General features: G+C 36.9%; 1 protein-coding gene across 4 annotated transcripts; it reads right to left on the reverse strand.

The window, feature by feature from the left end:
• Positions 1–528: 528 nt before the first annotated feature.
• LOC109014009 (molybdopterin biosynthesis protein CNX1) lies at positions 529–23,133 on the reverse strand. Of its 4 annotated transcripts, none has more exons than XM_018996309.2 (14): positions 22,992–23,133; positions 22,567–22,773; positions 22,345–22,471; positions 20,180–20,310; positions 12,426–12,527; positions 12,207–12,290; positions 7,506–7,733; positions 7,133–7,323; positions 6,928–7,032; positions 6,455–6,763; positions 5,480–5,637; positions 5,258–5,364; positions 1,614–1,670; positions 529–890 (listed from the first exon to the last, which is right to left on the reverse strand). In XM_018996309.2, exons 2-14 carry the CDS (start codon positions 22,759–22,761, stop codon positions 675–677), a joined length of 2,010 nt encoding a protein of 669 aa, XP_018851854.1. In that variant the 5' UTR covers positions 22,762–22,773; positions 22,992–23,133; the 3' UTR covers positions 529–674. The 4 variants fall into 4 exon arrangements, with proteins under 4 accessions (XP_018851854.1, XP_018851853.1, XP_018851855.1 ...); XM_018996308.1 differs by having other exon boundaries at positions 22,567–22,776; XM_018996310.2 differs by lacking the exon at positions 22,992–23,133 and adding an exon at positions 22,880–22,952 and having other exon boundaries at positions 22,567–22,776.
• Positions 23,134–24,917: the final 1,784 nt, after the last annotated feature.

Below are 24,917 nucleotides of genomic sequence, written 5' to 3' on the forward strand. Positions count from 1 at the left end.
GAGAGGACCAAGTAGGATCTCTCTCTTGTATTTTTTATAATCTTTGTTTTGCCTGGTATAGTTGATGTTGAACATTACCAAACCTTGTTCTATTCCAACCCAACTTCTGACTACACCTAGAAATTAGATCCATAACCTCCCCAATATTGCTCCTGGCTGACCCTTGGTGCCAAATTTTTTTAGGGGTTGGTAGCACCCCTAGCGTCTATAGTGTTTGCTAAAAGGTCTACAAGTTCCTATGTGTTTTATTTAATTATATGTTTAATAGACTCTCTACATACTCTATGGAACTTCTAATTCCCTCCTCAACTCTTTGATTTTGAAATCATTTCAGTCTCTACACCATTGTAAACCAACTTTTCTTCACATTCTAGTCTTCTAGGGTCAATGTTGGTAGAAACCTCATGTTTCTACTCTATATAGAGTATAGAGTATAAACATGTTAGCTTCTCTATATATATGTAGATAGTTTAAGCATATCACAATACTTGTAAACCATATGAAGCTTTACATTTGTAATGACTCGGATTTTGTAGGCAGGTCATTTCTTATTATTCCGTGTTTCACAGACCAGCACAACCAGAGGTCCTTTATGCTCCTTCACAATACTTGCAAATTATAATTTTTTTTGATAAGTAACTTACAAATTATATTTGGAACAAGAACAACCATGTTCAACAAGAACAACCATGTTCTTTGCCTCCTCCTCCAGAGGCCAACTTATAACTGTTCTCCCACAAATCAACAGGTGCAGCTTGTGCATGAGGGACATGACGGGGATGCTTCTCTCTCTTGTCCCCCTTTATCTGCTTTAATGCATGCTTAAGGGCAGGCAACAAAGCCGCCATGCATTCAGCAGCAGCATTTGGGTTCCCAGGCATGTTAATGATCTGAACACAAAAATCCCATATCAAGGGAATGAAACAACCATAGATTGACTGAAATATGGTGCAGGCATAATCATATATGGATTCAGGTGGTACTCATGTGGGCCTCCAACTTAGTAAACTGACCCACTAACCAGAAATCAATAATTTTTTGATAGGCAAATAATTGTTTTTGGTGAGTAATAGGCAAATATAATTAACACATTAAACCCCGTGACTTCACTTTCCACCCCTTGTATCAAGAGATGGGAAATAGCATTTACCAAGAGATCATTTGGGAAACAATAAATTTTAGCTGAAGATATCGGTTATAGGTTTGAAATGAATTGTCAAATACAATTCCTATTAAGAATATTGGTGACAGTTACGAGTCCTCATGAAATTATTCTCATTTCTTTATTCGGGAGAAATTATGGTAAACTTATCTTCCACTTGTTATAGGAAGAAAGAATTGAAACTCTTCATTCTATGAAAGGTCCAAAAGTGCCTTCTGAAGGCTTTCATGACATGGCTCCTTCTTATCTCTCTAATAAACTTAATTTTCTCTTTATTTGATCGTTCACGTACCACTAAAGTTGATTTTATCATCAACGAGAAATTTAAAATTTGTAATTCCTTCCCATGTTAATATCTATATAATTTTAACTTCAAAGAACCTAACTTGATGACAAAAAGCACCACCATGACAATAAACCAGGAAAATAGTTGAATTAATTGTGGCCTTACCAATGATGAACCCCGTATTCCAGCTGCAGAGCGTGAAAGCATACCAAATGGTGTCACCTGTTTTAGAAAAGGAAAGGGGAAAAGGAAAGGGGAATTGCAAACAAAACAGAGATAAATTAACCTGCAGTTTTGGTGCCAGAGAATGGGGAAGTGGTAAAGGTAACAGCTGGGAAAGGAAGGATAAAACCAATCCTAACATCTTAGACAATAGGCTTGATTAATAGGAAGCCTAACTGCAGCTATTTGAACTACCAAATATATTCATACTTCCCAGTAAAATTAACAACTTATAGATTACTAGACAAAAGTAATCTTGAACCCTCGGTATTAATCTCTCTCCCGCACCATGTGTTTTCATGGTATATTTAGGCCTGGTTTGGATAGCAATAGCCTCTCATCCCATCTCATCTCATCTCATCACATTTCAATCTCCAAACACCACAAACACAAACATTTTTTACTTTCAAATCTTCAACTTTTTTTATCTAATTATTATCTAATCATTACAACTTTCTCAAACTTCCAAACAAAACACAAAAAACAATTCAATTTTTTCAAATCTAAAAAAAAAAAATATTCTAACAATATTTTAACTTTATAATATTTTTATTCAACTTTTTATCTTTCCTTTCCCAAAACTCCATAAAACATATTAACTCAAACCATTTCACTACTATTTACAAACTATTTCACTACTATTCACCGATAATCTCATCTCATCTCATTATCCAAACGAGGCCTTAGTCAAAAGTTGCTGCACATGTCATGATATGGGGATTATATGTAGCATGTGTTTTTTTAGTAAGCGGGTTGGTCAAAAGGGTTATCGGTATTATTGGGTCTAAAAATGGGTTGGTTGGTTAGTTATAATCATGTTACACATGGGTCATGGGCTATGCTAATTTTTGAGGATTAACCGTGCGCATGACAGTTATGGTTGATGGGTCAATACAAGTCTTAGCTAATAAGAATAAGAAAATTACGGGATGCCGGGTAATCAAAATTTGGGTTTACATATCTTTGGTTTTGATAGAGATGTTGCGGAGAAATCTTTTTAGGGATTGATTATTTTATGATTATCTGTTCGATGATAAATTGAGAGAAATTAGATTTTTTGGGTGTAGTAATATTTTAGGGTTTAATCGTATAATCATTTGGAGAAGTTATGCGGATATTAATTAGTTGGGTGCAATGGTATTTCGGGTAACATGTGGATATTAGATTTTAAGGAAATAAAGGTTATCTAAATGTTTTGAGTTTTAATTACGATGTGATAAAGCTCCAAATCCGGATGGCTTCTCTATGGATTTTTTCCAAACTTGTTGGGAAGTGACCAAAGATATAATGGGCTTCTTGCATAAATTTCTTGAAAATGGAAGGTTTGCAAAAAGCCGCCATGCAACATTTATTGCACTCATTCCAAAAAAACCCAAGATTGCAGAGGTAAAGGACGTCCCATTAGCTTGGTGAGTGGGATGTACAAGACTCTCTCAAAAGTTTTGGTGAATAAATTGAGCATGGTGATGAAATTAATATCAAAGCCCAAAATGCCATTTGTCAGAGGTAGGCAAATTCTTGACTTAATGCTTATTGCCAATGGAATGCTTGGATAGTAGATTCAAGTCGGGACAGCCGAGGCTTTTATGCAAGCTTATTGCCAATTGGAGATTCTTGTTTTACATGCTCGAGAGATGTGGCTTTGGTACAAAATAGTGTTCATGGATGAAATATTCTATCTCTACTGCTTGTTCCTCTATCTTGGTGAATGGCACACCAAATGGCTCCTTTAAAACCTCACGAGGCTTGAGACAAGGTAACCCTCTATCTCCACTTTTGTTTTGTAATGGAATCTTTTAGCAAGATGATTTCAGGTGTTGTGTAGAGTGGGTTCGTATCCAGATTCTTAGTGGGGGAGGCAAATACAAGATCACTTAACATATCCCATCTATTATTTGCCACTGAAAACTAATATTTTGTGGGGCCAACTATCATCAAATTCAAGCTTTGAGGGCTCTCCTCCTAGGCTTTGAAGCAACTTCAGGGCTGAAGGTGAACTTGGCTAAATCAAAAGTAATCCAGTGGGGGGATGTTCCAAATGTGGAGAGTATGGTTTCCATTTTGATATGTAAGGTATCTTAACTGCCTATGAAATATCTTGGCCTCCTTTTGGGATCCCCGTTCATTTTGAAATCTATTTGGGATAATGTACTAGAAAAAATGGAGAGGAAATTGGCTAGTTGGAAGAGAATGTATTTATCCAAGGGTGATAGGGTCACCTTAATCAAAAGTACCCTTCCCAACTTGCCAACCTACTTCCTATCACTATTTCTGCTCCTTATCAAGGTGGCTCATCACAAAGAGAAACTTCAAAGAGAATTCTTATGGGGGGATGAATGAAAAGTTTGAATTTCACTTGGTAAAATGGGCCACGATATACTCCCCTATTTCAGAAGGAGGATTGGGTATTTAGAACTTGCAGCCCTTTAACAAAGCCTTGTTTGGCAAATGGCTTAGGAGATACCACAATGAACAGGGACCTACTGGAGAATCGTCATAGAATCGAAGCACGGTGAACCATGGAGAGGATGTTGTTTGAATGAGAATGGGGCATATGGGTTGGGGCTATGGAAGCAAATAAGAAGAGGATGGGACACATTTAAGAAATATCCGTGTTGAGGTGGGTGATGGACCTAAAATATACTAAATCGCGACAGTACCACAGTAATGCCTACAGTACCAATGAACAATCTTTTCTTCCTACAGATATTGTCCTCCCACCTTGTACGGTTTCACTCATTTTGTTGATTTAATAGATTCCAAAGTATACATCCTAATTCTTCAAGGGAAACTTTTGTTGCAGTGAGACTCCACTTTAGATCTTGTGAGCTTAGCTCATAAATATGGGGATCAAAATTTCAATGTAGAGGAGCATATATTTAATAGAACTGAATGCCATGCCCCTAAAAAGGAGGGTTGTGTTGGGAGAATAGGTAGACCTTGTTAGCATCAAATAATCAGGAATGGATTCAATCAACAAATTTCCCTTTGACTCCAGAATCCATTGGACAGGTGGAAGATATTGAGATAGTCTTGTGGCTCGGTTTCACAAACATTTCTACAGCACCCACAGGAATGTGTATCCAACAAAAATGTGAGCGTATCCGACCAATGTAGCACAATGACACTATGAACATGAGCAATTTTACCTAGGATTAATGAGTAGAAAGACACTACAATCTAATTGGTATGATTGGCCTGGCTCAGTTCATCATCATTGAAACCTCACAATAGGAATGCTTTACTCTACCTCTTAGGCAAGAAAGGTCAGCAATCTAGAAAAGAAACATCTCCAGTTGACCATGTTTCAAGGCGCAATTATTAGTTCAATAGCTACCAAGTCCATGACTACCCAAACGACAATAAGTGTTTAACATGGACAGCAACAATGCAGCCCTCCGATTAGGACAATCTCCTCATAAAATTTTAAATTCCTTTCAGATAGTTTTTTTTTTTTCTTTACAAGTAAATTCCTTTCAGATAGTAAAAGTACAATTAAGAAACAGAAAGTAGACAAGTACTTATTTGTTTTGTAAACAAACAGATAACTTACTGTATGAGTACCAATGCATGTAAACCAGTCGTACCTTTAAGCTCTCTTGCATCATTACATGCAGAAGACCAGGTGTTTCTTTCTCCAGCAACCCTTTTGTTGCTTCAGGGGTTACATCTCTTGGGGTGAAGCCAGTGCCACCTTCAATGAGAATATTTATCACAAAAAGGAAGAAGAAATTCCTAGGAAAAGACACATAGATACTGTCATATTCATCCATATAAATGAAAAGCTGGATTGTAAGAAGAAATCATACCAAGGGTAAGAATCAGATCCATTTTGTCGATGTCACTCCATCTCAATAGAACATCCTTAATTTTGCTCACATCATCTGGGACTACAGCCGTTGCGACTACCCTTGCTCCTCCTAACCTTTCTGACGAAGAATTTACAACAGAAACTGCCCTGGGACCACTGTCAATAAGCTATCTCATTACCCGCATGACTACAACCATAGTTTCAGTGTAATGTGTGCTTCCAAAGAGGCCTCACATACTGGAGTCAACAGCCTAAGTCATCGAGTAGCGAGTGCGAAGGGTGCTAACAAATTGCCAATTGGCCATATAAACATACAAATACTTGCATCCTAAGTTGTGACATATACTTTTTGGGAAGGGGATGCAGGACATTTTGTCAAGAACTTATTATGCTGAACTGTTGAGCTATTTCAAACATATTGTTGCAAAGCATGTACTTTCAGTTCTCCACTTCTAGAAAGCAGTATCAACTTCGCTCTTTCTTTGGCATCAACTCAGTGACCTTTCTGAAACAATCATTCAAAAAGGAGTATCTGGATGCAGTTAAAGTTTTAATACTCACCTTCCTATTCCAAGCAGAGCATCATTAGAAAGCAGGGCATCAGTTTTTGGTACCAGCTGCTTAGCAGTGTTTAGATTTCATGATTAGAGTCTGAGACTCATGGCATTCATATTTTCATAACTGCTATTTGTTCTGTATAAAACAACTATCAGAAGATTATTCTTTGATCAACTGATAGCATGATTTTGGCAACTTTTATTTAAACCAAGGCCCAAGAGTTTCAGGCTCAAGCGACCAGCATGGGGGAGTTATCAGAGAGAGAAAGAGAGAGGCAAAGAGAAATATCTTTAAGATTCAACAATTGAAATTATGAATATAAGGTTCTACGTTCAAGAAGTTACAGATTATTGCAGATGAATCAAGAATCAAACACAGCAAAGGTCTTGACATAGAAAAACATGTAGGACAGTACCTTCGATCAGGCCCAGCACCTAATGCAACGGTATCACTCACTGTAAGAACAGCTACTCTGATCTCAGCACCCTGAGAGTCATCTGCAGTTATTTCTTTCGATGTACTTCCCTTGAAAGCCAAAGTTGAATCTGACAATAGCGAACTACTGAAAATGGCAGTACTGCTTAAGTCAGAAATGATGATGGCTGAAACAGTAGTCCCAGTAGATATGACACTGCCTGTTGCCGGCAATTCCAACAAAGCATTGGCTGACTTCATGCTTAATAGTCTGCTGCTCTGCTGATGACCAGTGCTCTCTGCCACAAAACTGACAAACAAAAAAGTGATCCATTATCTTCATGCAATTAGAAGTAAACAAATGGAACAAGTTTGGTAGGAAATCATGTCCAGCAGACGATCAATGGGGAACCTCATTCCTAAAAACCAGTAGTCTAGTTTAACCTGAAAGAAAAACATATCTAGAGAACTTACCCAGGATTGCCTGACCCATCATTGACCTCCCACCTAATAATGGCATGATGGAATTCTGGTCGAACGGGATCTGTTTTTATGGGATGGTGAAGACGAGCCTGCACTCTGCTCATGTTATTAAAAACATGCAAACAATCACTTTACTGTACTAACAAACATGGAAGGAAAGAAAGAGAGACAGCAGCCTTTTTGAAGCTTTATCAACCTGAAAAGATGTGGGTTTGCCCATCCAGCAAGATGACGAATGGTCGGGACCACAAAAAGATGGAAAGTGACTAAACAGCTCACTGGATTTCCTGGCAATCCAAATGCAAGAATTTTGTTCTGCCTTGTACTTTCAACTGATTTTAAATTGATCATGGCAAATGTCAAAGGCTTTCCCGGTTTCATAAGAACCTGAAACGGCAATCAAATCTCAAACCAAGATAATATAATTCTTTTTCATCAAACTCCACATATTTCGATTGTCTGAAACCTCATCATGCTCGGTAGTTTGTTCCAACTACAAACATGAATTTGCATCAAACAACTTCCTGAAAGAAATTGTTAATATGATAAAGAATGGGTCATCAATAGACCTTGCTAAAATACACCGTCCCTCTGCTTGCAAGCAATGGCTTGACAAAATCCTTATCTCCCATCGAAACCCCTCCAGAAGTCAAAAGAATATTAATCCCAGAACATAAAGCAGAATCCAAGATCCTCTCAAGTTCTTCTTCATCATCTCTAGCAATGCCAAGGTCAACAACTTTGCACTCCTGCTGTGTAGCTGCTGCTAGTATCATAGCACGGTTAGAGTCCCTAATCTGCAGTAAAGAAATCCGCTTCTTTCCCCAGATTAAACATATAAAGCACATGGACGATATAAGCTAATCTTGATGAAAACACACCGCATGTTTAGACAACCTCCAAATAAATTATAGCATTTTGGACTGTGAAATGATGAAAAATATTGCTATTTTAATTAGCAAAGAAGATATTTTTTTTTTTTTGATAGATAATAAGAAAATTTATTCCAAGTAAAAAGGCATAGCCCAAGTACACAGGAAGTATACAAGTGAGTACACCTAAATACAAGCTAAAGCAAAATAGATCTAAGGCAAAACATTACAAATATTCCCATCCCTTGCAAGGTTCTTCACCCAAAAACTTATAGTGCTAAAGAAAAATCCCTGAATTCCCCCATAGAATGTTTGCAATCTTCGAAACACCTCTCATTTCTCTCTAACCATAAGCACCAAAACAAACACAAGGGGATCATCCTCCACACTGCTGCAGTGCCTCCACATCCCACTGAACCTTGCCAGCTAGCCAAAAAGTCCACCACATGCAAAAGCATCACCCAAGAAATGCCTACCCTTGCAAAAATCTCATTCCACAGCTTCGTGACCACCTCACAATGAAGGAAAAGATGGTTAACAGATTCATCATCTTTTTTACACATAAAACACCAATCAATCACAAATAAACCTCTTTTCCTCAAATTATCTGTGGTTAATATTTTCTCAAGAGACACCCAGCCAACAAAAAATGCAGCTTTAATAGGTACCCTTGCTCTCCAGATACATTTCCAGGGGTATACTTTATCACCATGACTATTTAACACCCTGTAGAAAGATCTCACTGAGAATCTGGAATTATAATCATGCACCCACAGCAGCCTATCCTCCCTATTCTGATCGATCTTCGTATCATATAATTTTACAAAGAAATCAGCAGCTTCACACAATTGCCAGTCCTGTAGATCTTTGGTGAATTCCACATTCCAATGCAACATATTATTAGAAAACTGATAAGAGTCAGCCACTGCAACCCCTTTATTTCTAGCAATCCTAAAAAGATTAGGATAAACATATTTAAGAGCTGAATCGCCGCACCAATTATCATGCCAGAAATAAATATTTGTTCCATCCCCCACTTTGAAATTAATGTTTTTGACAAAATCCCCTCATCCCAACCGAATGAACTTCCACAAACCCACCCGATACACCCCTTTTACTTCATTAGTACACCAATTCCCCCACATCCTCCCATATTTAGCATCCACAATCTGCCTCCATAATGCATTACTCTCGTTGTTGTACCTCCAAAGCCACTTCCCAAGAAGAGCATTATTGAAAAGCTTTAAATTCCGCACTCCCAATCCTCCACATGACACCGGGATACAAACCTTGTTCCAACTCATCCATAAAATGATAAAACTAGGAGTACCAATAAAATGATAAGAGGCCCACCACCTTCTTACTCTTTCAACAAAAACTTCATCCTCAAACCACATATTTTCAAATTTAAAGTGTCTTCTCCCAATAATAATGCCCCCACAATCCATCAAAATAGGATAGTGGTCAGAAACTATTCTCTGCAACCTTTTCTGACTTAACACCAGAAATAATGCTTCCCAAGAGACCGAAACCAAGAATCTGTCCAAATGGGACCATGCTCTCCCATTTGATCACGTGAAATCCCCTCCCGCCATAGGTAAATCAATCAGTTGCAACTTAGAAATGAGTTCTGAAAATTCAAACATAGCTTTAGTAATTAACGAGCCCCCTACTCGCTCACAAGGAAAGCGAGTAATATTAAAATCCCCTCCACAACACCACGGAAGATCCCACCAACAGCAAAGACCCGCAATTTCTTCCCACAATATACTCCTACTAGAATCTGAATTTGGCCTAAAAACACCAGCAAAAGCCCATTCGATGCCATCATCCACCTTCTTAAAGTGACATGCCACCATGAATTCTCCCACATAATGATCTACTACTTCTACAGCCCTCCTATCCCACATAACAATAATGCCTCCCGAAGCTCCATTAGAGACTAACTCGACCCAACCCACATAATTACAGCTCCATAAACTATGAACCACCGATTGGTTGATGACCTTCAATTTAGTTTCTTGAAAACAAATGATTTCAGCCTTCCACTGCCTAATCATATTTTTTACTCGAAGACGCTTTCTATAATCGTTTAGCCCACGAACATTCCAAGAAATAATCTTAGGCTTCATGAGAAACCATTGACAGCCCTCTCTGTCTTTTTCTCTAAAGGCGCTCCCATCCCTGGATTTGTAATTAATCGTACATTCCAACCTTTTTAGCTCCCTCTCCTTTTTAGCAGCAATTCTGGCCAGAGCAAGATGTCCAGCCTCAAAAGCAATAAGTAGAGCTCTAAACTGATCTTCAAATCCCTCACAAGAAATGGCAGCACAATTTCTAATTTCTTCCACCTTTCGTAATACCCAGTCAGATGATTTGCTAGGCCATTCAATGCCTGGGTTAATAGAGCATAAAGGAACAGAATCAAGGTCTTCATTTGATTCAAAAAACTCTCCAGATTCACAAGATTCAGAACCTTCACCTCCACCAATCACCAATTGCAAGTCAGGTTTATTAAACTGAGTACATGGAACCTGTGAGATTGACTGCTCAGTCCCATTTGTCCCCTCACATCCTTCATCTTCAACCTCTTCAACTACCCCTATTGCAGGATCTATGGAGGACATCACAACCCCACACCAGGCGCAAAACTCGACTCCAAAGAATCCCCTGAAGAGCCTCCAACCTCCAACGCATCTTCCTGAACAATAGGTTCACCTAACAACTCTGTCGAGTGAGTCGTCTGAGCCTCCAAACCTGTAGGAAACTTGTTGGGAAGATCTCCTAAACCTGTCGACTTCTTCTGTGAAGGCAGGGTCTGTGTCGAAGTATTCCTCTCCTGGGGCTAATCTCTAAAATTTTTCGCCTTGTTCAGGGTCTCTTTCGTCGTGAGTGGTGTAGCAAAACTCGTTGCCGGGAAACCTCCAGGAGATACGCCTGCCGCCGACGACTTAGTTTGTGAAGATGGACCAGGTCGCAGAGCCACCACGGGCTTGGGTTGGTGCAACTCTCTTCTCGAGCTGGTAGATCGTTGAAGCCCAACGCCAGATTGTTTCTTTCGTGTAACAGGCTTCTTGAATGGGCCTTTCATAGGCCCAGTTCCTACGTAGACATTGGAAGCCTTGGGTCCATACAGCCTCCCCTTTTCCTCTACTAACCCATTTGGTTTTCTAGTTGAAACCAGGCCCATAATTAAGCCTAGTCCCTCATCAATCATCTTCAATATCGAATCTAGCCTGTCCTTCCAACCAAGAAGTTTTGCCCGCACATGCCAAAATGACCCCTTGACTTCACCAAATTTCTGCAACATTGCGGGATGCCAATCGTCACCTTCATCGCTGGAAACATTCTTATTCCTTGCCCTCGACACTACCACATCTTTCTTGTTATTTCCTTTTCCATGTTTGTTACTGGGGCCATGATTATCATTAACAGCTTCCATCAATGCAGACAAATAAGGAGCTGTATGCGAGGAAGAAGCTCCTCTTTGAGGATTAACCATACTCACCTCTTTTCCTTTAGAGTCCCTCTTAGTAGCACTCTTCTTAAGTACACCTCTGTTTCCAGGATCAAAAACAGAGGAATTTGAACCAACAATCTCCTTCGTTTTCTTAACGAAACTTTCCCATCCACTTTCATTCCTCCCTTCAGGGATAACAATAATTCCTTTTCCCTTACCAGTGCCCAACTCCATCATTTTCACGAACCTGCCAAACGATTCGACATACTTGGACCAAAAAGACTCTATTTCCCTCCCTTTTAGTCTGATACAGAGCCCTATTACTCGAGAACTTCAAACTTCCCTCAACCACCTTAGCCAACCAAACCACCACATCCCTACTGAGGTAAAGGGCCTTCTCGACAATACAAAAGAGATTCCCCTCTATTCTTCTGATCACAAAAAGCTTGGTTTCAATCCAAAAACTACTCTCCATCACCATCATCCTCCAACAAAGATTAAGACGAATAAAGCAGAAGAAAAAGGAATAGAAATGAAAATGAAAAGAGATAAGAGATTATAAATTATTCCCAATGAGAAGCATCGGGAATAGAAGATGAAAGGTCATAGAAGAGAGAAGGGAGAGAGAGACAGAGAAGTGTTTGGCCGTCCACGAATGTGATTAGTAGCACTAGATTGAACGAAATCTAGGTTCAAGAACTCCTAATTTTCTTCTTAAGTTCTCACAATTCAACTAACATCATTCAATAGGGTGCCTTAGAGAGAGGTGTGGAGCCCAAGAGGAGATTGATAGAGAGAGCTCTCTAGCAAAAAAAAAAAAAAAAAGATAAAGAAGATATTCCGACCCTTTATGAGTAAAGGGGCTGATAAAATATGTGAAAGAGAGAGAAATGCAGCCCAAATTATGCAGTTAGTAGTTCTCCAATTGAATATAATACCTGGCCACGGCCTAGAAGCTTGGTAGTTGGCTCTGATAGTTCATCACCTGTAGAAAGCACACCAATCTTTGGCAAAGGATATACCTACATAACAACATCAGGCCTTAGTGTTTTGAAACTTTTCCTTCTGACTGGACAAATAAACAAGTACACGGGATGTTCACTATTTCCTCCCCAGGGTCAGAGTTAGACGACATTTTTAAGCACATAGTAAGTTACCTTCACCATCATCACACCCATGGTAGCAAGTAAGCCAATTTCTGCAGCACCAACTCTTTCTCCAGACTTTAATACTACAGCATCTTTCTCAATGTCACATCCCTGGCAAACATTTGCTTGAGTGAGCTAAAAGATCTAACAGCTCAAAATAAAGTGACACCATCAAACAGGCAAATTAAGTTTTTATTAGAGTATATTATATAAGAGTGGCTCTACAGCCACCACTCCCAGCTCCTGCTGGGAGCTACCGTTAGTGTAAATATTTTGTTTTTTTTACATGTATTTTTTTAACACTTTTAAATATTTTTTTAAAAAGCAAAAAAATCACATCATCATTAAAAAACACTTAATCACTAAGTAAAAAAAAAAGTATAGCGGTAGCTCCCAGCGGGAGCTGGGAGTGGTGAGAGTAGCTTTACTCGTTACATAAAGACAAATTCCAAGTGGAAGACTCAATTGTACCACTGCATTAGACAGCATAAAGCAAGCACTTTGAATACAACCTTTCCTACTCAAAGTAGGTTTTAAGTAGTGCAAGTGACGTGACACTTGCATGGAGGTGCTGGATTAAATGGTGAATCGTGATGTGGTGCAACTTTAAAAGTTCTCTGTGCCACACGATAACTTTTGTATGATGGTACTCAATTTATTTACTATCACTGATCCATCAAGTTGGAGTTTCCTTGAGCAAATAAACACAAGTAATTAATTAAAGTTTACATCATCAATAATGACCTAGTAACCGTCCTGTCATTGCCTTTTACATATTTTTAATCAAAATTACTTGTCAAAAAGTCAATCATGACTAGTTGAAAGCCGCATGTATACAAAGTGATTGGAATGATTTGCAAAGCCAGATTCAAATTCATTTTTTGCTTCATGTTTGAATGGCCATGAAGGGAATAAGTTAAATGGGTGAATAAAATTAACATCCACCAGCCAAAAGGGCATAGTTTATTTTTCTGTATCACAAGGGAAAAAAGTGAAATAATAGATTTGGGCGTGTTTCACATTATGGACATGCACGCCAAATTTTGTATTCAACCCACGCACTGAAGTGAGTCAGCCAAAGAATATTAGTGGTTTTCATTCAATATTATGTGACCCAAGTTAAACAGAAGTTTGAAGGTCATAAATCTTGGTTAAACATTTTTTTTTTTTATGAACAAGAAATTTTATTGAGACAAGTAGCATGACAAAGCCAAGTACACAGGAAGTATACAAAAATTGAACCTAGTTATAAGTCAGGAACTAGAAAAAACAAGGAAATCATGAACACTAGTTCCATTAACACAATAGCCGAAGCCCATTGAAATAAGGTATTAAAGAAAAAAAGTCTAAGTTCATCCACTGAGTGTTCCTTATCTTCAAAGTATCAACCATTCCTCTTATCCCAAATACACCACATAAGGCATAAACTATAAAGGGATCATATTCCAGACATCAGCAATTTGCAAATTACCCGTTAAACCTCTCCAGCAAACAAAAAGATTCACTAGCCTCCTAGACATCACCCAAGTCATTCCACTTCTATTAAACACTTCATACCATAATACCCTAGTCACCTCACAATGTAATAATAAATGTAGGGGTGAATTCGGTCCGGTCCGGTCGGTCCAAAGGGTGTTTTTTGGATCGGACCGAATCCCTTCAGTCCAAGGTTTTCTCACCCTGGACCGGACCAAACCCCCAAAGGAACCGGACCGGACCGGTCCCTATCAGTCCGATCCGGTTGGTCCGTTCTTTTCTCTTTTATGAACATAAATTAATAAAAAAATTATTTAAATTAGTAAAATTAAAATTAAGTAAACTATTTAATGTGGATTATGTAATTAACTATTTAACTCATAAAAAAATAGTTAATTATAATTATATTTATGATGTTAATTGCTAATTTGTTACTAATTTAGAGTATGTAAATCTATTATGATAGTTAATGCATAATGAGCTATATTAAACTTTTTACATTTTGTATATTATTAATAAATAATTATCAATTTGACATTAAACTTTATCACATTATTTATGATATATTATTAATTGATAGTATATATTATTTTATATTTTATATGGTTAATAATAATATATTAGATGAAAATCATATTAAATTATATAATTACTACATAAAAATAATATATTAAATTATTAAAAATAGTTTTTAAAAAAATATATATAGTTCGGTCCGGTCCAAAATTTATAGACCCCAGGACCAGACTGAATTTATTCAGTCATGTATGGGACTGAGACCGACCGGAAGAGGATTCAGTCCGGTCCGGTCTGGACTGAAATTTTCGGTCCGGTCCATTTTTCCAGTTCGGACCAAATTCTGTACACCCTTAAATAAATTATCCACCAATTCACCAGTTTTCTTACATAAGAAGCACCACTCCAAAACAATTAATCCATGCTTCCTTAGATTGTCCAAAGTCAAAATCTTCCATAAAGCAGCAGACCAGCCAAAGAATGCCACCTTTGAAGGCACCTTACTCTTCAAAACACTCTTGCAAGAAAAGTAGTGTACCCCATTTGACCTAGACAACAACTTGTACAAAGAACAAACTGAAAACTTCTTATTACCAGTGTGCCTCCAGACCATCTTATCACTTGCATCCTACCCAAGTTATGTAGCATACAGTAAGCCAAACAATTTAGAAACAGCCTTTATTTCTTAGTCATTAACTGCTCCTGAAAATATAACATTCCAAAGGGAAGAACCACTAGAAGAGTCCAAAATCTCAGCCATTGAAGCATCCGGATATTGAGAAAAACGAAAGAGATCAGGAAAAACAGCGCTAAGAACCCTACCACCTCACCACACTTCCACACCCCCCACACTATGAGTACCTCTTACCTCATTAGAACTCCATACCCCCCAGGCACTCCCATATTTTGAGTCAATCATGGCCCTCCACAAGGATTTGCAATCCTGATGATACCTCCATAACCACTTCCCAAGTACTGATTTATTGAAAATGCCCAGTTTTCTAAACCCCAACCCACCACACGGCAAAGGAGCACAAATCTTATCCCAGCCAACCAAATGAAATTTAGCTCCCTAAGCCTCCCTACAAGAGGTCTCGAGATAACTTCTCCAACCTATTTCCCACACCAAGAGGAGGAATAGAAAATTAAGATAGAAAATAAGTAGGAAGATTAGACAAAGTACTTTCAAAAAGAGTCATTCTACCCCTTTTGACTTCCACCCTACCAACCTTCTCTCTACCTTATCCAACACTCCATCTCATACCATATTGGCTTAAATGTAGCCCCCAAAGCCGAAAGGAAGTCTGAGGTATCTAATCAGCAATGAGGAAACCTGACAATCCAAAATACTTGCCAATCTTTGCATATTTCTCACCTGGCCTCTAGAACCATCTCAAACTTACCCAAATTAACCTTAACGCCAAACACAGCCTCAAGACAAAGCAAAAGTGCTCTCAAAGATTGCATATGACCAAGATTCACATCACAAAACAACAAAGTATCATCTACGAACAAAAGATGAGAAATCGTAGTCAAACCATCTTGATGCCCACCCACCGTAAAACCTGATAACAATCCACCACCAACAGTTGCCCCCAACATACAACTAAGAGCGTCCATCACAATGACAAATAGAAAGGGAGACAACGGGTCCCCTTGTCTCAAGCAACATTAACTATTAAAAAACCCTTCAGGAGTACCATTCACTAATACTAAGAAACAGGCAGTCGAAACATAATGTTTTATCCATCCACACCACCTCCCCCCAAATCCACATCTCCCCAGAAAATAAAGCAGAAAATTCCAGTTAACATGATCATAAGACTTCTCCATATCGCCTATTACATTGTGCCTAATATAATTCTAACTTATCAAAAAAAAAAAAGACTTCTCCATATCAAGCTTACATAAAATACCCGGCTCACCCGATTTCATTCTACTATCCAAGCATTCATTTGCTATTAAAACAGAATCCAAAATTTGTCTCCCTTTCATGATCGCATTATGAGATTTCAAAACAATCATCTCCATAACATTACTCAAACGATTGGCCAAGACTTTAGAAATGATTTTATAGACCCCATTAACTAGACTAATGGGACGAAAACCCTTCACACCAAAAGCTCCCACCCTTTTTGGGATAAATGCAGTAAAAGTTGCGTTTAGACTCTTTTCAAACTTACCAAAAGAGTACAATTCATGAAACACATTCATCACATCCTCCTCCCTCACAACGTCCCAACAATCTTGGAAAAAAGCCATTGTAAAACCATATGGACCAGGAGCCTTATCTTTGACCATACCTCTTACCACATAAAGAACTTCATTCTCTTCAAAAGGACGTCCAAGCCATTGAGAACCCAAAACATCAATGACATTGAATGTTAAGCCATCCAGTTTAGGTCTCCAACCATGATGCTCCTTGAGAAGCTTCTCATAGAAAAGGTAAATATGCTCCTTAATATCAGACAAATTAGATAAAACAACACCATGAACTTCAATACACTCAATAGCATTATTTCTCCGATGAGCATTCAGCCCCAACATTTCTTTTTCTCAAAATCTCGTCCTTCGAAAGAATACTACCCTCAGCCTGGCTCTCCGATCCCTGCAATTCCTCAATAAGAGTCTCCTTATGTCTATCCAAGTTCCCAATACTTGCTCATTCCATTCCTTCAAATCATTTTTCAAAGTCTTTAACTTTCCAGCCATAATGAAACTAGGGGCACCAAACAATTGATAGGAAGACCACCATTGTTTGACCATATCTTTGAAACCACCGGCCTTAAGCCACATGTTTTCAAACTTAAAATATCTACGACTCCCATGAATACCACCACAGTCCAAGAGAATAGGAAAATGATCCGAGCAAATACAAGACAAACACTTCTGATACACCTAAGGAAAGTGAGAATCCCAAGGAGAAACCAAAAACTTATCCAAACGGGACCAAGTCTTATTATTGAACCACATAAAAGCACCCGTTGCAAGAGGTAAATCAACAAGCCTAAAAAATGAACTCAGAGAATTCTCTCATCGCCGAGGTAAAGCTAGAATTCGTCGACTTCTCACTCAGAAATCGAATGACATTAAAATTCCCACCAACACACCAAGGCACGTCCCACCAACTAATTAAACCAGCAAGCTCATCCCACAACAAACTTTTACTGCTGTCCACATTAGGGTCATAAATTCTAGCAAAGGCCCACTCAAAACCATCGGCTACACTTCTAAAATGACAAGCCACTGGAAATTCTCCCATACAATCCTCCAAATTCTCCACTACCCTCATATCCCACATTACCAACACACCACCCAAATTCCCATTAGAAGGGAGAAAAGCCCATCTCGCATACGAACAACCCCATAAACTTTTGATAAGGCTTCTATCCACCCAAGACAGCTTGGTTTCCTTCAATAGATCTTTCTCGAAAGCATGACATTCACAACAAACACCCAAGAGAAACAGCAGAATGGTGAAGAATCCAATTGCAACTAGAGAAAGCTGGGTATGAATGAACACGGTAAGCCTTGGGCCCATTAAGTGTGAAAGTAGTAAGAAACCTTTTTCAGCAATTCTGCATAATCAACCAATAGCAGATCTATAAAGGATGGACTTCCAAATGGCATCCATTAAAGAATGTGCAGATTTCAGTCAAGGTCCTTGCAAACACCAAGTCCTCGCACTTTATTTTGGGTCAAATCACATCTTGGTCCTCCAAATTAAGGCTTGTTATCAATTTGGTCATTAAATCTCTAAATTAAACAATTATATACGTGGGGTAATTATATTTCCTTCTACATCACTCCAGTGTCACTTTTTCTTAATCTTTGAGTTGGTGCAACTTGAACCCTAGATTGACTTCTCATTATTAGTTTCCCACATAAATTAAAAATCACTGTTAACTTTAGTGAAATATATATAAAGAGAAAGATACCCTTGATACTATCCTTTCACTGAAATGAAGGGTAATTTTGTATTTAATATATATTTCATCCTCTGAATGTGATGGTAAATTGACAATGAAACTTCAAATTAAGCTTCAAGTTGCACTGAGTTTAAGTCTAGGTAGGCATGTGACAATGAGGTAGTAGCTCATAGTTATAATGCAATTACCCTATATCCAATATTGTTGCCTATATTTCTATTCAGTACCATTAAATACATTAAATAACTGGTGTGCAGTGTCACATGAGTTGCATGTGACGCTAAAACCATGTAGTTTTGGTGAAAAATGTTATAAAAACAAATAAATCATTAAAAACGAAAAAAAAATGTTTTCTAAATACGGTAAAAAGAAGAAAGCGGCAGAAAATGAATAGAAGAAAAAGAAAAATTCATAAAAAGTTTGGTGAAACATAAAGAGATGTCAAAAAAACATCCAATCAATTGTGATCAATGGTCTAGATGGCTTGAATACGATTTTGGAGCTTGCTTGCTTGCTGAATGTGTGCCACGAGAATGGAATCATTGCTTTGGGTGGAAAGGAAGAAGGTTGGGGGGGCAAAAAGCATATGTTAGTTGTCCCCCATCTTGAGAAAATTGAAAATACAAAGGTTTTAGATACACATCTTCATTATTGTTCTTCATTTGATTTCTTTTTTTTTTTTTTGTTTAATTTGCACCGGGTGTCCTAAACAAAGTACCAACTAATCTCAAGAGTTTACATGACCTCGGCAAAGAGTTTCCCGCTAGTGCACGTCGGACCAAGGGTGGCAATTCTTGTTCATAGATCATGTTCATGTCGTGTCAAGCCATGAGTATTAGGGCTCGTTTGTTTTCGGAGATGAGATGAGATGAGATGAGATGAGATGAGATGAGTTGAGATTAAAGTTAAAAAGTTGAATAAAGTATTATTAGAATATATTTTTTAATATTATTTTTATTTTGGGATTTAAAAAAGTTTAATTGTTTATTTTATTTTGTATTGGAAGTTGAGAAAGTTGTAATGATTAGATGAGATGAAATGAGATGAGATGAGATGTTTTCTGAAAACAAAGGAGGCCTTTTAGACTATATGGATCAACCCAAACCTGATCATTTTAATTAACGGGTGACACGATACAACCCACTTAACTTGTTTAGTAATTAACTCTTTTATTGGGTTCATTTAACCCGTTTAACCCACTTCAACCCATTTTATACAAATGAGTTGAGCTAACCCGTATGTTTATTTTTTAACCCAATTAATATAATTTCATATATAATACAAGGATAACTATATAAATTATTCACAATTACAACTGGATTTATGATAAAATACTTTATCATCAATATCTAAACCAATACCATATAAGAAAACTAATATTTTCATAAAATATGATCCCATCCACAGCTGACTTCACAATTTGACCAAGCCTTTTGAAGATTTTAAGTATGAACCATTATTTTCCTTTGTATTTTGTGCATCTTGGCACATTTTGGATAACATTTCTTTTTAATGGAAAACAAATCCTGTCTACTATATTTATATATAACAAAATCAACCAAGGTGCAATGCAGGTGGCCAAGAAACTACCAACTTATCAACCATATACATGAGAATTTCTGGTTAGCAAAAGGCCAAAAGCTATGAATCTTAAATGTGTCTTCGGAGTTAGCATTGTGGCAAAGTTTGACTGATATACACTTAGCAAAAATTACTCATGTTACAATTACATCATTGACAAAGTTATGTCCCATTATAAGAATAGTCATGTCACATACACGTCCTGAACAATTAATATCAATAAATCCATTAGCATAATTCTAAAGAAGTAATAAATCATACCACTGGACGAATATCAACACCTTTGCTAGTGTGTACCAATATTTTGACTCGCTTTGATTCACCCGAAGTGTTTTCAATTCCCTCGGTGTCCTCAACTTGAACAACTGCATCAGCACCATCAGGTATTGGACCTGAGAGAGGAAAAAAAAATACAAAAGGTGAGGGAGGGATCAAATATCAAATTCAAAAATGAAATTCAACTTTGCAAATATAAACACTTGGACATATAGGTGGCTTAAACAGGTCTGTATAGCTATATCAATTTTCTTTGAAAATTTAAATTTTCTTTTTCATATTGAAATTCTGTAAGGAAAACCCTCCTCTTTTTTTTTTTTTTTTTGGCAGAAGTGTGGAGCGAACTCAACTGAAAAATTTGATAGATATTTTCAATTTTCCCATACCCCCATGTGGCAGCAATAGACCACAGTTAAAATTCAATGCAGTACATCTCACCAATAAAAGTTCAAGTTGATTCATCTCCCAGATTTTACCTTTGGAGTTTCTCTTATTACTTATAAATAAATAAATAATAAAAAAAAAACTTCGGAGTGAATTTTTTTTTATACATGCAGAAGTAGAAGGTGACTGCCAAATTTCAGCATTCTAGCATGTGGGGCCCTGCATGCAACATCCAACAGACAAATCTTGAATAGTTTCAAATATCACATTATAAGTTGTTTTGATTTTAGGAGACTTGAGTGATTCTCATGATAGTTATGGTCCTTTTAACTAAGCTTGAAAACTTCATGCAGAAATTTAACTCAAGCCAAAACACATACTTTTGTAATTGTGTTATGTTGAGAATTTTCCAGAAGAAACTTGCATTCCAATGTCTTCCTTCATTCTGATCTAGTCCAGTGGATACTTACTAGAAAGCTTCCATCTTGGTGAACATTTTGGCCTTTCTCGCTAATGTCCCTGGTAGGTCCTTCTCGAGTGGATAGTGAGTTCAAGACCTTGGAAGGTGTTTATTGGAAGGTAGCTGTCATATGCGAGAATCCCAAATGCCCTAATTAATTGCATATTGATACCCGGCTGCTGTTTGATATTCTCTTCTTTGGTATCAATTGGTCTTTGTTTAAATGTTGAATGGTTTTATTTATCCAAAATTGTAATGCCCCAATGGAAAGATCAAACCATATGGCCTATACTCTAAAAGGACTAGTCAATGATACAATTGGAGCCCCAATAGAACCTTATATAGAGCAAGAACTTCTCTTTCCCAAACAATATGGGATCTCATACACTACCTACCCTTATCCTTATCATATGGGGAATTACAATCTTCTCACCTTAAATTCCCGACGTCCTCGTCAGGTCTATCCGTCATAAATGACACGACTCAAGTCCCATATTTATGATTGGGATAAGCTCTAATATCATTTGTAACGCCCCAATGGAAGACCCAAACCACATAACCTATACTCCAAAAGACTTGTCAATGATATACAATTGGAGTGCTATTGAAACGTTAAAAAGAGCAAGAACCTCTCATTCTCAAGTAATGTGGGATCTCATACACCACCTACTCTTATTCTTATCATATGGGGTATTACAAAACCCGGCCCAAATAAACAAACAAGTCAAAAGAGTTGTGTCAGGTCAACCTATGAAATAGGCATATCCGGTTCGGATCGAGGTGTTTGACCCGTTTAATATTCGTATCGGGTTTGGGATTGACTAAAAAATGACCCAAACCCGAATAACCCAAATCAACCCGATTGACAATCCTAGTGCACGCCGACAAGGCCAGCTCCAACTCACACCACACACATAGCCCAGCTTCGCCTCCACCACAGAGACACGCTGGCCAGTCATCCCTGATCACTAACCTCACTTTGCCAAAGCCCACAATCATCTCTCTCTCATGTTCAATTCACTGCTCCACAGAGAACCAACTCAAGGTCCACCCTCTATCACACGTCTGTTGCCTCTGCACTGCTGATGACAATAGCAAGCTTAAACACTTGTCTCTCATATTTGGAGTAATTACAGCTCGCAGTTGCTATGTTGACAAACATCAAGTTTTGGTTCCATTAGAAATCCCATGAGATACCCAAACACACCTAAACCACACAACTAACACCTGCTTCAGAAAATTAAAATAAAAACTAATAAAAAAAAAAATCATGCATTATGAATTCAATATGATCAAAGGAACCAACCTCCAGTTGTTACATATGCAACTGCTCCAGAAGTCAAAGTCACTCCAACTCCATCGTTCCCAGCTCTTGCTTCAGCAATAACAGGATATTCACCGGGCCCATCTGAAGCAATTACAGCATAACCATCCTACCCATGAAATTATCAATACCATGAATGTCTCCAAAGTTAAAGCCTAAATGGACAATATAGCAACCAATTTCTCTTTAATTATTAACAATTACCTTAACAGAAGCTCGGTATGGGGGCAAAGGGTCAGGAGCATGAATATCCTCAGCCAAGACCTTGCCAAGAGCATCAAATAGTGGAACAGTGACAGATTGCAGACGCTGAGCCACACTCAGTATTGTTTGGAGAGCCTCATCTGCTGGAATCATCAACGCTTGGGTTCTACCATTGCTAATATTGTGAGTGTCCATTCTGATTCTCCCCTACTTGACGACAATCAATAGGAGACGATAATGAGAGTTAGAAAGGCCGTTGTAGCAGGGATAAAAAAAATTAATAGCTCAAAAGGGAAACCGTCAAGACAATTACATAAAGTCACATAAATGAACACTGCCCGCGCCCTTGGAGGCATATCTTATTTTTCTTTGTGAAACTGTAATCTGAAATTAAAAAGGTATTCGATTGACTTAAATAGCTTTACCCCAAAACTTCAATCAGCCGTCGCAGTGGCGCTGGGTTCTCAGCTGACAGTGTTTACTGGCCGGTACGGAAAGGCGGTGCAGCAACGTTTTGCTGTATAATGTATAGATATGGTCGCTGATCCTAAGGCGGCAACCGCAGCGATGGATTGATGAGTTGGGATGAATTTAAAATTAAAAATTGAATAAAATAAATTTTTTAATTTTTTATTTATTTTAAAATTTGAAAAAGTTAAATTATTTATTTTATTTTATATAAAAGTTTAAAAAAATATAATAATTAAATTAGATAAAATAAATTATAAAAACAAACAAGACATTCGTGTCATACGTCTAAGGTTGTGTTTATTATTATTTAATATTTTATTATTATTTTTTATCAATATTTCATTACTATTTATCTATTATCTCAAATTGACTATTCAAATTTACTCTAAATGGCCTAAAAAAAAAAATTGTTTTGGATGTATTTAGATGTTGAGTTGAGTTGAACTCAATTTTTTATGAATAGTAGTGAGTTGAGTAGTAGAAGACTTATATGAGGTTCATCTAAACTGAATTTAAAGTATTTTTAGATATTAAGATAAGTTTTATATTTTTTATGAGAAGTTGAAAAAAATTGTGAGTCACATGTATAAAGATGTGTTAAATTGGAAAAAGTTTTGAGTTTCATGTGTAATGAGGTTTTGAGTTGAGATAAGTTTAATAATTTGAGAGTTGGGTGTTTAGATGTTAGATTCGTCTTAAAATTAAACTGAGCTCAGCTGAGTCTTGCAACCAAATGCAGCCTAAATGGATGGAAACGGAAGGTCGAATTTGTGGGCTTGGTCAGTGATTTGTCAATACATTCTTTTTATAAACACTAAACAGTTTTCGTTTATTTTCACAATTCTTCTCAACTAATCTCATCTAATCATTACAACTTTCTCAAATCTCCACACAAAATAAAATAAACAATTTAACTTTTTCAAATTCCAATATAAAAATAATATTTAAAATATATATTCTAACAATATTTTATTTAACTTTTAATTTTAATATCAATTCATCTCATCTCATCTGTAAAAACAAACGAGACTTCGCCATATTTAGGAAGAATAATGTCAGATACTGTCGTAGCTTGAGTAAGTGTAGTGTATTTATTTTGAAAAAAATATGATCTATTTTTAAAAAATTAATTTTTTTTATATAGATCTTATATTTATTTTAAAATGAGTATGCGACTATTGCATACCCTATGAATGATTTAAAATATCATTTATCTTTGAGAAAACGTAAATATCTCATCTCATTTCAAAATTTCTTCTAATTTACCTTTTAAATATCATTTAAATATAAAGTACTTTTCAATTTCAAATTTTTAATTTTTTCATCTAATCATTATCTAATTATATAAATTTTCCAAACTTAAAAAAAAAAAAAAAAAAAAAAAAAACAATACAAGTTTTTTAAATTTCAAAATAAAAATTATATTCAAACAATTTTTTAACTTTATAATATTTTTATTGAGCTTTTTTTCTCTCATTTTTTAAAACTCAATAAAACATATTAACTCAAATCATTTTACTATTATTTATAAATCATTTCATTATTATTTATAGAATTCTCATCTCACTTCTTAAACATGCCTTTAAATTTTTCTGAAAATCATTCAGAAGCTTAATACAAAATAGACTTAGAGAGGATATCTTGATCGGTTAGCCCCCACATAGGCCTGACCCTTACTCTAGCCTAAAGCATGCCCCATTACCGAAAAGCCCAATGATATCAGGAGGATCGATCCATTGCCAATACCGATTGAGTAACCACTCAGAGGTGGCAGAGGATAAAAATGGTTATTATCTGAATCTAATAAGGGATAAACATCAATCTCTAAATTTGAATTCGAATTATGGATAACTATTATCAGATAGAGAACAAAGACAGTA

This window comes from Juglans regia, chromosome 14, assembly GCF_001411555.2.
Source record: "Juglans regia cultivar Chandler chromosome 14, Walnut 2.0, whole genome shotgun sequence".
Taxonomy (NCBI): Eukaryota; Viridiplantae; Streptophyta; class Magnoliopsida; order Fagales; family Juglandaceae; genus Juglans; species Juglans regia.

Bases quoted from the DNA above. Each gene is read 5' to 3' on its own strand.
- LOC109014009 (XM_018996309.2), bottom strand. From the start codon at position 22,761: ATGGACACTCACAATATTAGCAATGGTAGAACCCAAGCGTTGATGATT. The intron at 12,528-20,179 runs GTATGATTTATT...AATGTTTGCCAG, and splicing joins GTGTTGATATTCGTCCAGTG to GGATGTGACATTGAGAAAGA. The intron at 891-1,613 runs GTAAGGCCACAA...TTTTGTGTTCAG, and splicing joins GAATACGGGGTTCATCATTG to ATCATTAACATGCCTGGGAA.